Raw genomic sequence first — 12,541 nt, 5'->3', positions numbered from 1 at the left:
GGTTCCCAGGACACCATGTGAGATAAGTGCAAGCTGAGTTTCTAAAAGCGATGCTTCCTAAAATCGTGCTAATTTATGGACAGAAACTTTTGCGACTCAGATTATTTTCAAGAATTCCGCATCAAACCGATGCTAAGAATTTTTGTCTGTAATTTTGTGGGTACGTTTTTTTTTAACATTCTTATACAGTATATCCCAGGAGGCGCGGTAAATATTCATAAATATGACAGGAACGATCACCTGATGCGAGAAAATGTAGTAAAAACAAGCTTCAAAATGGTTACGTTAGTGCTAAGAGCACTTTCTCATCTTCGATGCTACTATAAAAGGAATCTCTTGTACTGCAAATTCTTTGTTTTCCATATTTTGGGAGCAGGTAGTACGGACTAAAACAAGGAAAAAAGTCGAGTAAATGTATTCTCTAAATGCATACCGTAAGAGCTACGAGAACTTGTTCAATAGAAAACATGTTTTTCGCATAAGCGAAGGAGAACTGCTCATAGATCTTCACATATGACTTTAGAGCCCATATTTACTACTCTTTTTTGCTTCGAATGTTGGTTCCTGTCATATCCCTGAATATTTACCGATAGTCCTGGGATGCCCTGTATATATTGAAAACATCGGAGATGTATCATGCTTCATAGGAGCATACCCGATGTTACTTTCCTTTCTGTGCAACAGTCGCCGTGCAGCATAGCTTACTATTAGCGAAATCTTCCTCGAGCAAGACAAATATTGCGACGATCTCCATGTACATCGGCACTTATTTGGCGCAGACGGATGTAATTTGTCAGTGGATAACCAGGAAACATACTTAACAGGGAAAAGGTTTAAAGAAGTAATGAAGAAGGTGTGGAAGAGAAGTAGAAAGTAGGATAGCGACTGGCTTAACATCAAAATAGTGAACCACACACTAGTGGAAGAAGTGAAAGAGTTTTTCCATCTAGGAAGTACTATTGCACAGGTTAGCCGAAGCAAGGAAGATATAGAAGCAGATTGGTAGAGGTGAAGGAAGTTTTCCTTAGTAAAAGATGTAGCTACTGATACAACATATTGACATGGAAGTCAGAGAGAAGGTTGAAATTTGTACATATAGAACACAAAATTTTATGTAAGTGAATCGAGGACTATTGGAAATCGAGAGAAAAAGAAAGGGGAATCATTTGAAATTTGAAGCTGTAGCAGTATTTTAAAAATTAAATTGGCAGATGAAGTACGAAATGAATATATTACCAAAACGACCACACTGTCCAAATTGCAGGTTGGCTGTCTAACGTGTTACAGAGGCAACAAAAAGTTTGATTGTCAGTATTTCAAATAATAATCGACAAAATTTAAAATGCAGTCACAGTGTACTCATACAGAGGTGTAACCTTCCGTTAGGGCTTCAACGCAACAAGTTAAGTATGAATTAGAAAGTGTATATATGTCTCGAGACAGCGTATCTCACAGCGCACAAATTGCCTAGAGTATATTCATACAGTAACTCACAGTGAGAGCGGTTAGTGCTTTCCAACAAACTTTCCACATACTTTAAAACTTCTTCAAAACGTTTTCTCACTGACAGTCCTCCCATTCCCCTTTCCACAAAATAATGAAAATAAAACCTGTGTCGCTTGCAACAGTTTCGCTCTTCATGCAGTAAATCATCAGCATCAAGCATGACGCTTTAATTTATTAGTTCTGTACAACTAACTCTATTCGCAGCATCTACGTGTACCACCACCTACAAAATTATATCATTGTACGACAGACACATGGTTCAAAAGATATAACGTCATAAACACTGAGATGCGTGAACAACTAGCTTCTCTTGAAATTGAGCGTGAATAAATCGGACTATACTGACCTTACTTTTGATAATGAGTTCATTCAGCGACTTTCAACAAACTTTCTCATCAGTGAATGATCTGAAACTAATAAAGCCAACATAATTAGGGTTTCTGAGTTCTCAACCATAAACATGTTGCATGCTTAAAATAAAATATTCAACATATTAACTCCTTTGTAAAATAATCAGATATCTGAGGCTGCTTTGAACATGGGAGGTGGGTACATTAAAGAATGGGAGTGGAGGCGGAGGACGGAAATACGCTGCAAAAGAAATTTAGAGATTCTCTCACTCAAAAGCCCGTAATTGTCTTCCATTGTGATGCTTAAGTTCGAAATTTCGCTCAGAGGTGCCTATAAGATTCCTCTGTTTCGATGTAAAATGGTGGCGACCTGAAGCGTCTCCCTCGGCGATACTTCAAACAGCAACTTATCCCCCCCTCACGTGCGAAAAAAAGGCACCAATTCACAAATTCACGTGAACTGCAACGTGGTATATTGATGCCAGATTGGCACCAGACTTCACCACAATCTTGCGCAGCTCCACCGTGGACATGTCACATGATTTTAAGGTCATCACAGCAGCTCTTACCCACATTTCACCCCTTCTTCGAACATTTCTGCGATGGAGGAGGGAGTAGCGACACCGAGCGTTGAAATCAAATGGTTTTTTAATGGGTGAGCGGGGAAAACATTTCAGACGACGTGAAAAGGTCTCACGGGGTGTCATCAAAGGCGTCAATAAAACCACCCCTTTTCCTGTTGATGATGATGATGATGATGATGATGTGCCATACTCCGAGGAGCGTAGGAGACGATGCGGGAGACCCGCACCGCCGTACTAGGCAAGGTCCTAGTGGAGGTGGTTTGCCAGTGCCTTCCTCCGACCGTAATGGGGATGAATGATAATGATGAAGAAGACGACACAACAACACCCAGACGTCTCGAAACAAGAAAAATCCCTAACCCCGCCGGGAATCGAATCCGGTCCCCGTGGCTACCTCAAGACTCCTTTTCCTAGGGTGTCGATTGCCACACATTTCGCATTTTAAAACGACATTTCGATGTGCGATGAGCAACAGGAAGATGTTTTTGACAATCTTTGAGACTGCGACGCCCTCGGGCGTTTAAGGAAATTTTGCATCCCCAGTGAACGTGGTTACATACCTTTGGAGTGCAGCACATTCGTAATTTTTGCTCTCGTGTACAAGGTGGAATGATTACGGAGCATTCAAAATTTGAATGTGATTTGAAGCAGAAAAAGGTACTTATGGTTTTTCAGCCCTCCTGTTTTCCGCCTTTCGTTCAAATGGTTCAAATGGCTCTGAGCACTATTGGACTTAACTGCTGAGGTCATCAGTCCCCTAGAACTTAGAACTACTTAAACCTCACTAACCTAAGGACATCACACACATCCATGCCTGAGGCAGGATTCAAACCTGCGACCGTAGCGGTCGCGCGGTTCCACACTGTAGCGCCTAGAACCGCTCGCCACCACGGCCGGCCCGCCTTCCGTGATTATGCAGGAGTGCAACATTAACGTGTGCGCGAATAAAAAGGGTCCTTTAAGACCTCTTTCGGCAACGGCTTCAGTGCCACCCACTCAACTTTGTTATGCACGTTAGAAATGCACCCGTCAGGAACTTCGATATCAGTTCCGCATGGTAGCTGCTCTAGCGCGTTAAGGCCGGCAAATCCCAACGCAAGAGGCGTCGAAGGGGCTGCCTAACCTTCGGTCTGGGATCTCATTGACTAAAGTAGAACTGTCGTCAGTGGTGAGTCCCACTTCGAATGGAGCGCCGATGAGCAGCGAGGCGCCCCGGACAGATGTGGGATACAAACCTGACTCTTCATTTCATAACAGGACTCCTTCGGTTGCCATCAGCGCCACCCTTAACAGCGCAGCGGTATGTTGACAATATGCTACGCCCCGTTTAGTTGCCCCAAATGGCAAGCTATCGTGCGCCTACATTTCAGCAACAAAATGGCCGCCTCTTCGTTGCGAGAGTTTCTACTGCTTGTCTTCTTGTTTTTAAAAGACCTAACTTGGCCAGCAAGGGCGACAGATCTATCCACAACTGCAAATGTTTGGAGCATTATGGGCAGGGCCCTCCAACCAACTCAGGTTTTTGACGATCTAATGCGTCACTTGGACATAATTTGGCAAGATATCCCTCAGAAGGACATCCAACAACTCTACAAATCAGTACCAAGCCAAATAACTGCTTGCATACGGGCCAGAAGTAGACCAACGCGTTATTGACTTGCTCAATTTGTGAAGCTTTTGGCAAGTTGAAAAAGAGAATAAGTGAGAGGACGATATATACGTGTATGTACAAACCCCTTTCCTCAAAAATTTCCCTCCTTCATGCCTCTCTGTGTTACCACAGATGACACGCTGCTAACCTCATTTGTGCTAAGATTGCTGTGGACGTGAGGTGCCTATTTGCTTCCATCGCCCTGAGTGGAATGCGTAAGTTCTAACAAATGTTCACCAAACTGCAGTCTTCTGTAGGTGTTGTCCCCTGCGCAGAAAACAGCACGTAGGTCGTGAATCCGATATCTTTAGGCTTTAAGAAAGTCTTAGCGAGGAACTGATATTTTAAAATTTGCAATAATTTGTTTATACGGGATGCCATTCGCTTTTTATTAGCAGAACACGAGAAACTGCGCAATTACATTCCATTTTAGAGTCACAAATAATTTCAATTCTTCAATAAAATAATGAACTGCATATTTCCGTAATTACTGTCACACTGTTCTCAGCTATATTTCAAATGACCAGAGATTGCTTATAAAGTCTTAACTGACACCTACCGCGGCAGACAACGTGTCTGTCCTTCGAGGCTGCCGATCCAGCTCTGATCTAACACCCGAGCCATGCCGTCCGCCATCCAAGTTAAGCGCGATCCGAAGATCGAACTGCTTCCTCGACCTTTTCGTTTAGCTGTTGATGTTTATACCGCTGGTAATTAACACTTTTGAAATAATGGAATGATAGCGTGCTGTTGAGAGATGTTTTCACATGAAATACCAGCAAATTCACTGTGTAGCTTTTCTAATATTAATAACAAGAGATTACTATTTTAGCGTACAGCTTCCGAACACAGCAGCCAATCGCGAAGGACCAAACTTTAGGCGGTCTTTCTCACGATACCCGTACCGAACAAACCACACTACGTCATCTTCCCACTGTTGCCTTCTCAATTCTTCTAAGAAGAGCGTCTTGTAGCCGGATATTGTGGCTATAACGCCAGAAATATTATAATCTCTTGTCTTGAATATATCATCCAATTTTTCTAAAATTGTAATCATTTGTTTTTCTGCGCATATACATCATATCCACCGATTTCCGTCCCACTCGGATAATTCCTTCATGGTGCGTCGCTTTTTCTTTTTGGTCTGTATAATCTATTTATTTACATGTACTCAACCAACAATAAAGTTGGACAAAACGCAATATGACTTACAAATGATGTTATAGAGAGTACTGTTGTTACATAGAACCATATCAGGTGGAATATGCAGACGTTGTTAAACTTTCATATGAACTGGATGTGTGTCTGGGTCGTCTGCGCTATGATTTTACTTTGTAATTTTAGGTTAGCAACATGCCAGTCACTCTCGTTATTTCCTTTACGAAATCCATACATATTATAAAAATATATGTTCAACATATCCTCCTAAACCACTGGACTGATTTCAACCAAACTTGGTGCAGAATAGCATTTACCTTCTGGAAATAATCGCTGTGTAATAACCACCCAGCCATCAAAGGGGGTGTCGGTGGGGGCGAAGAAGTAGTGCAGACCATGACACGGAAATACCCAGACTATATTCACCCAGTATTTGAGTATGAGAGTACATAATGACTTGCAACGAATCTTACACTTAATTTCAAACTTTACAACACTTTGTCTCGCTGAGAATCCCTCGAATGTACCTATAAAAGTATGACGCTGTACTACATATAGTTCCGGAGGTATCACGTCATATACATTGAGCTGCGTGAAAGGTGAAAAGTTTGTCGCTTACTACATTTTCGCTGTTCATAAGTATAACTGCTGATCAGGCATCATTTCTTTGCTAGTAATTCTGCTCGCAACACATTTCACATGTATGCACATATATCGCTGAGTGTACCTAAAACTGAAATCAAGTACGACTTTTAGTTCAGGACATGTGACATCATAAACACCAAGATGAGTGAAAAACAGCCGCATCCTGCATGACGTCTAAATTTCTTACTTCTTTGCTACTAGTTGTATTCTCAACACATTGCGTAGACAGTGTAACTTACACACATGCCCTCGAATGTACCTATTAAAGTATATCGCTGTGCGACATGTAGTTCCGGATGGATCACGTCATAAGCATTGAGCTGCGTGAAAATGAAATTGCAGGACGAAATTCGCTAGAGATACAAGTGAAATATCTGTACAAATATTTATACAGTATACTATATATATGGTGAACAGTATTAAAACCGACAAACTACAGGGAGGGATTCCTGACTGGGAATGGAAGGAAAGGGCCCTATGAACATGTGTCTGGAAATGCATCATCCCCAAAGTAGATGGCGCTGACGAATGGAAGTTCCTCTGACCACCTTCCATGTGTGTTGCGGGTTGACACAGCGTACTGTAAGCAGCAGAATGGCCCGGTATTCATGCCGGGAAGAAGCCGAGATGGTGTTTGTGTACGGCGAAGCAAATGTAAACGGTCGAGAGGCATCACAGCTATACCAAATCAAGTACCCTCAGTGGCACTAACCATACCATACTACATTTCAAGCCCTTTTTGGACGTTTCTGTGAGCATGGGTCCTGCCAAACAAGCGAACGTGCAAGCAGGTGGAGGAATGTGCCTATACCAGATTTAGGGGACCAGGTTCTGCAGAATATTGAGACGAACACTAGTACAAGCTTCAGGCAAGTGGCCCACCAAGATGGTGTAAGCCACTACTATACGCATCACTCTCAACATCTGTTGTGACGTGCATGAGATGCAGCTCTATACTGGGTTCCGGGTCGATTTGTTGTCGTTGCATGCACACTGTCCGTTTGCAGCTACATGTCGATAAGACCTCTTTTCCTCCATTTCCAGTTGGGAATCGTTCCCTTCAGTGTGTCGGTTTTATTACTGTACACCTGTAAATTGAGATATACATGACATATGCGTTCGTGGGCCCAAGCATCGACTGCAACCAAACTTGGTACGGTACACTATCTGGAATGAAATACTATGAGGGTAAGAAACACCAACATCCTATTTGGATGGGGCACATCATTTGGAGAGAGAAGGGTAGAGGAAGAGGTAGAGAGACAGGGAGAGAGAAGACGAAGATGGGTGCAAATAGGTGGGGGATAGGGGGATGAGCAGGAAGAGGGGAGGAGAAAATGGACAGAGAAATGGGGAGGGACAGAGAGAGAGACGGTAGGAGAAAATGGACAGAGAGAGAGGGTAGTAGCAGATGGACACAGAGAGGTGCATGAGGACATAGAGAGTGGGTGTGGAGGATGTGGACAGAGTGTGGGGGGATTACCAAATGGACAGAGAGGAGGGCGGACAAGATGGATGGGGGACGTCATTTGGAGAGAGAAGGGCGGAGGAAGAGATAGGCAGAAAGGGAGAGAGAAGAAGAAGATGGGCGCAAATAGGAGGGGGGGGGGGTGAGATGAGCAGGAAGAGGAGAGGAGGAAATGGACAGAGAAAGGGGGAGGGACAGAGAGAGAGACGGTAGGAGAAAATGGACAGAGAGAGAGGGTAGTAGCAGAAGGGCACAGAGAGGTGCAGGAGGTTATAGAGAATGGGTGTGTAGAACGAGGACAGAGTAAGGGGGGATTACCAAATGGACAGAGAGGAGGGCAGACGAGATGGATAGAGGTGGAAGAAAGAGATAGACCAATAGAATTGGAGTAAGTATGTACCTAGGCACAGATAGTAAATATATAATAATCTGATTCTGTTTCTTTAAATCAGTGACCTGATGTCCAACTAACCTAGTCTGTGCAATCTAACTCATCAAACATATGCACTTTTCGCTATAGTGCTCATAGGCGTTGTGCCATTTGCCAGAGATATTGGGACATGTACCTAACAACGTATCCTAGAAAAGATCAAGAGCCTCACAAAGGCCACGTCTTCTCCTGGTGAGTTTTCTGATGAAGTGTTCTGTCTGCAGGATCACCCGGCACATCGTCAAGATGGCCATCTTGCTCAACGTCGTGCTGTGGGCCATCGCCGTCGTGCTAATTGTCTACGAGGTCGGACTCATACAGGTCAGTAGACGGACTTCCTGAATTCCACGTGCCACTGTGCAGTTACCCCTTAGGGGTTGAATTTCCAAAACCATTGAACACGTGTTTTTGTTTTTTGATTTTTGTTATTTCCAACCGAAGAGTCAAATACTAATTTTCATCCAAATAGCTTTAAAAATGCTGTCTTAGTTCTATAATAACGACTTGTTTTCAAAAACGTCCCAGCAACTATTTCCCCCTCATTAGGGGTTCAATTTTCAAAACTTCTAAAACCCGTATATCTTTATTTCTGACCGAGAAATCAAATACTTAATTCCGCAGTTCTATCTTCAATACTGCATTCATAGGCACTTTGTCCAACAAGTTTTTCATCCCCTATTTCACTGCCTTATGGGTAAAACTTCGAAAAATCCCTTGTTAACCGATGCTTACAGTATAAGATCATAGCTCTCTCCCAATTTCAAGTTTCTATCCATAGCGGTTTGGGCTGGGCGATGATAAGTGATGAGTCGGTCACGACACTGGTGAGAGAGAGAGAGGGGGGGGAGGGGGGAGAGGGAGGGAAGGGGGGTGAGAGGGAGGGAGAGAGGGAGGGAGGGAGAAAGAGAGTGACAACGCGGGCGCGAGAACCTACTTAATAGCATCCATCTTTCCTAATGCAATACAGGAGCGGTTCTGGGTGGGATGTCTTCAACAAGTTCTCTTGGCAGATTTCCGGAGACACGTGGCCCCAGATGTCTGCGCTCAGATCACGTAAATGCCGTACATTACAAGTCCGTGGGTAGTTTTTGGAGACATAGCTTGCTTCCAATAGCGTCTCACATGTGTTCCAAGAGGCACAGCTCAGGCGAATTTGGTGGCCAAGACATCGTGGGTTCACTATCAAGCTCCCAAACCTTTTATTGGCTCATAACATGGACACTTATCTTACTGGTAGATGCCATTGCCATCGGGGAAGCCACTAGGTATGAAGGGAGGATGGTCTGCTTTAACGTTCACGTAGCCGACAGCTGTCATGGTGCCAGAATTACTGCCACAGGTCTCAAGGAAGCCCAAGTGAGTGACCTCCACGGCACAAGTTCCAATTAGGGAGAAAAGAAGAAGGAAAGCGGCCGTTGCCCTTTCGAGAAACCACCCCGGTATTTGCCTTAGACGATTTAGGAAAATTACGGAAAACCTAAATCAGAATGGCCAGAGGCGGGTTTGAACCGTCGCCATCCCCAATGCGAGTCCAGTGTGCTAACCACTGCGCTACCCCGCTCGGTGAGGTTCGTTTGTGTATGAGTAAGGACAGAAACTGAAAATGTTCTGTACTCCATGCCAAAAGTCAATACATACGTCTGTTTCATCAAAAGGAAAAAATTCATGCGGAAATTACACAGTGGTTTTGCGGTTTGGTTCATAGATACACCGCTATGCAATAAGGGATTAATGCAGAGCTTTTCCCACTTGACACCCTTTTTGTTCCTGTTAGATAGCTATAGCGTAAACCATTTTGTAGAATTTCGTCGGTCACCATAATATTTTAAGGTACTCAGCGTGCAAATCGATTTAATCTCAATTGAGTCACCTTCAGGGAAAATCAGTGTTCATGTAAAATGAGGATTTAGTTCAAAAATGTGTTGTATTTTCATTAACGTCATGAGTAAATATGTGTTCAGTTCACGTCTCTGAGTCGTTATCAAAAAATTCAATATACGTCTTATTAACTGCCATTTTTATTTACGTTCAGTTAACTTTGCTCAGTATAAATTCCTAACACAAGAGACTGAAAGTCATGGTCTGCAAGGCCATTGAGTATTAATTTTATTACATGATTTTCTTCATTATCTGTTTTTATATAAATATTATCAGGACCAGTTTTCAAGACTTATATTTTCCTTTTTGGTAAGTTTATAATAGAATGAACTGAATGAGAATTAATTTACATGCAATAAATTCTAACTATAGGAGATTTTTTAATCTACATTTAAGCTACCAGTGACCATTATTTGTACGTTTTACTGTTAAAGATAGCTTATGAATGCCTGCAGGAGCTCTTTACACGGTTACTATAACGAAATACATATTACGACATTCTGATCATTTCGCACATGATTCAGGTTGATGCTCTGAGCAAAACTGATTAATATCCCTGTTCTTAAATGTATGACTGCTACTGATGAATGTACAAAATTCCTCTTTCTCCTCGTCTCAAAGAATCAGGGAAAAATACTCGTGCGAAACACAACTTGCCCTCTTCATACCTGACACCTTGCAAATAATGGATGCAGATGAACAAGTGAATTCTGTCTTCTCAGAGTTCCTGAACGAGTTCGACACTTCCCACATCGTCGGCTACTGACCAAACTAGGTTCATGCGAAGTATCTTTCCAAATATGTGATTGTCTCAGTGAATATTTGATTAGTAGAACCAATGTCTTACACTGGATGGCAGTAGTTCTACAGAAACGAAAGTAACATCAGTTATGCCACAAGGGCTCGTAATAGGACCTATGATGTCCTCAACATACATACACAATTTGTCAGATTCAGCAGCACTACAAAATAGTTCACTGACAAAGCCGTTGGCTACGGGCAAGTAGCAACGGTGGTTATCGCTGAAGCTATCGGTTTTCGGTTAGAGCGGTTCTTTTCGTCTCCAGTTTAACCTTAGTGTTGAAACCGCTCAAAATAACCTGTATCTGAAATAAACAATGTTCTTGTTTTGCATTGCTGTTATTTGCCGTAACAAAAGTAGACTTCAAACAAAGACTGAAAAATTCTAATGTTGGTGAAGGACTTGGAGATTACGGTCGATATGGGACCGAGGCTGCGGCAAAAATCGATCTCATTAGCCACAACTAAGATTGCGAAGGCGAAGGAGACAGGCTTGGTGAAAGCGGAGCGAAAAGCCAGAAGCTGATGGCTTCCCTGCATCCTCACTTTTGGGCGTTATCAATTTTTCAACCTGAAGTGATAACAAAATTAATGACTCAGTTATTATCCCGAGTTTATAGCACTTCATTAAAATTATAGGTATGTCACTCAAATTTACCTTCTCTTTCAAGGAGCGTCGTGAATCTTTCCTGCTTATAAGATACACTATGTGATCAAAAGTATCCGGACACCCCCAAAAACTTACGTTTTTCGTATTAGGTTCATTGTGATGCCACCTACTGCCAGGTACTCCGTACCAGCGACTTCAGTAGTCATTAGACATCGTGAGATAGCAGAATAGAGCGCTCCGCGGAACTCACGGACTTCGAACGTGGTCAGGAGGTTGGGTGTCACTTGTGTCATACGTATGCACGAGAGATTTCCACACTCCTAAACATCCCTAGATCCACTGTTTCTGTTGTGATAGTGAAGAGGAAACGTGAAGGGACACGTACAACACAAAAACATGAGTTGTTGACTGACAGAGACCGCCGACAGTTGAAGAGGGTCGTAATGTGTAATAGGCAGACATCTATCCAGATCATCACACAGGAATTCCAAACTGCATCAGGACCCACTGCGACTACTGCGACAGGCGGGAGGTGAGAAAACTCGGATTTCATGGTCGAACGGGAGCTTATAAACCACACATCACGCTGGTAAATGCCAAACGATGCCTAGCTTGGTGTATTAGCGTATTAGTGTGACCTGTCCAACTTTCCAGTCCTAAGGTACAGATCTTTCGGCAGTTGCACATTCATTAACTTTGCTGTTCACACAGGCCAGAGAAGGGAAGTGCGCTGTGTGCACGCTGCCTGCTGTTCTGGAAGGTAACAACGAGTGCTCTCGCTGTTGCAGGCGTATCCAGCGGGCGGCGATGAGTCGCAGCAAGGTGACCGCCGCATGCAGTACGTGGCCGCGGTGGTGGAGTACCCCGCGCTCGGAGACCCCACCAAGGAAGACCCTCAGCTCGTGATTGGCGCCAACTGCGAGCGCTACATCCGCTTCATGCGTCAGGCCCGCGACCAGGTGAGTCTTGACTCGCAGCTGGACTGATTTCCCTACGTAGCTCAAGTCTATGGAAATAAGGAAAGGCACGGACGTTTGCCTTCACCATGTCGCGCAAATCCGAGCCAGTGCTCCACCTCTTAACGTCCTCTTCATTGAGTCCAAACCTTCCTGCTTCCTAGCATCCAGAGCTAGACCAGAACAGAGAAAGCAAGAACCTGCGCGCGGAATCTACTGTACGGGATGATTATCAGAAATTCTCAACATGAATTAATGAAAATTATTACGTCGTACCTCAAGCTTTTCTCTACTGTCACCTTCTTGGAGGATGAACACAACGGTCCTGACGTTTTTCACACCCTGTTCAGATGTTTGGTGCCCTCTCCGTTTCCACTCGAATCTCCTCCACTGTACCGAACCTTCACTCCTTCATCTCGATCGTGGGGAGAAGAAGCCGTCACACGGAAACTAAATCTGCTGCGTACAACGGATGGGAAAGAACTGTCATCTTGTTCTTAGTAA

The 12,541-nt window shown here is 43.5% G+C and overlaps 1 protein-coding gene across 2 annotated transcripts in view; it reads left to right on the top strand.

Annotated features, from left to right (window-relative positions):
• LOC126284379 (vanin-like protein 3) overlaps window positions 1-12,541 on the top strand; it is a 163,434-nt gene that overhangs the window by 91,178 nt on the left and 59,715 nt on the right. For both annotated transcript variants that reach the window (XM_049983263.1, XM_049983262.1), the window contains exons 2-3: window positions 8,017-8,113; window positions 11,870-12,040. In XM_049983263.1, the coding sequence (XP_049839220.1) occupies window positions 8,039-8,113; window positions 11,870-12,040 (246 nt within the window). In that variant the 5' untranslated portion in view covers window positions 8,017-8,038. The remainder of the gene's footprint in view (window positions 1-8,016; window positions 8,114-11,869; window positions 12,041-12,541) is intronic.

The sequence above is a fragment of the Schistocerca gregaria genome, chromosome 8 (genome assembly GCF_023897955.1).
Source record: "Schistocerca gregaria isolate iqSchGreg1 chromosome 8, iqSchGreg1.2, whole genome shotgun sequence".
NCBI lineage: Eukaryota > Metazoa > Arthropoda > Insecta > Orthoptera > Acrididae > Schistocerca > Schistocerca gregaria.
This window is presented reverse-complemented; position numbering and strand designations above follow the sequence as displayed.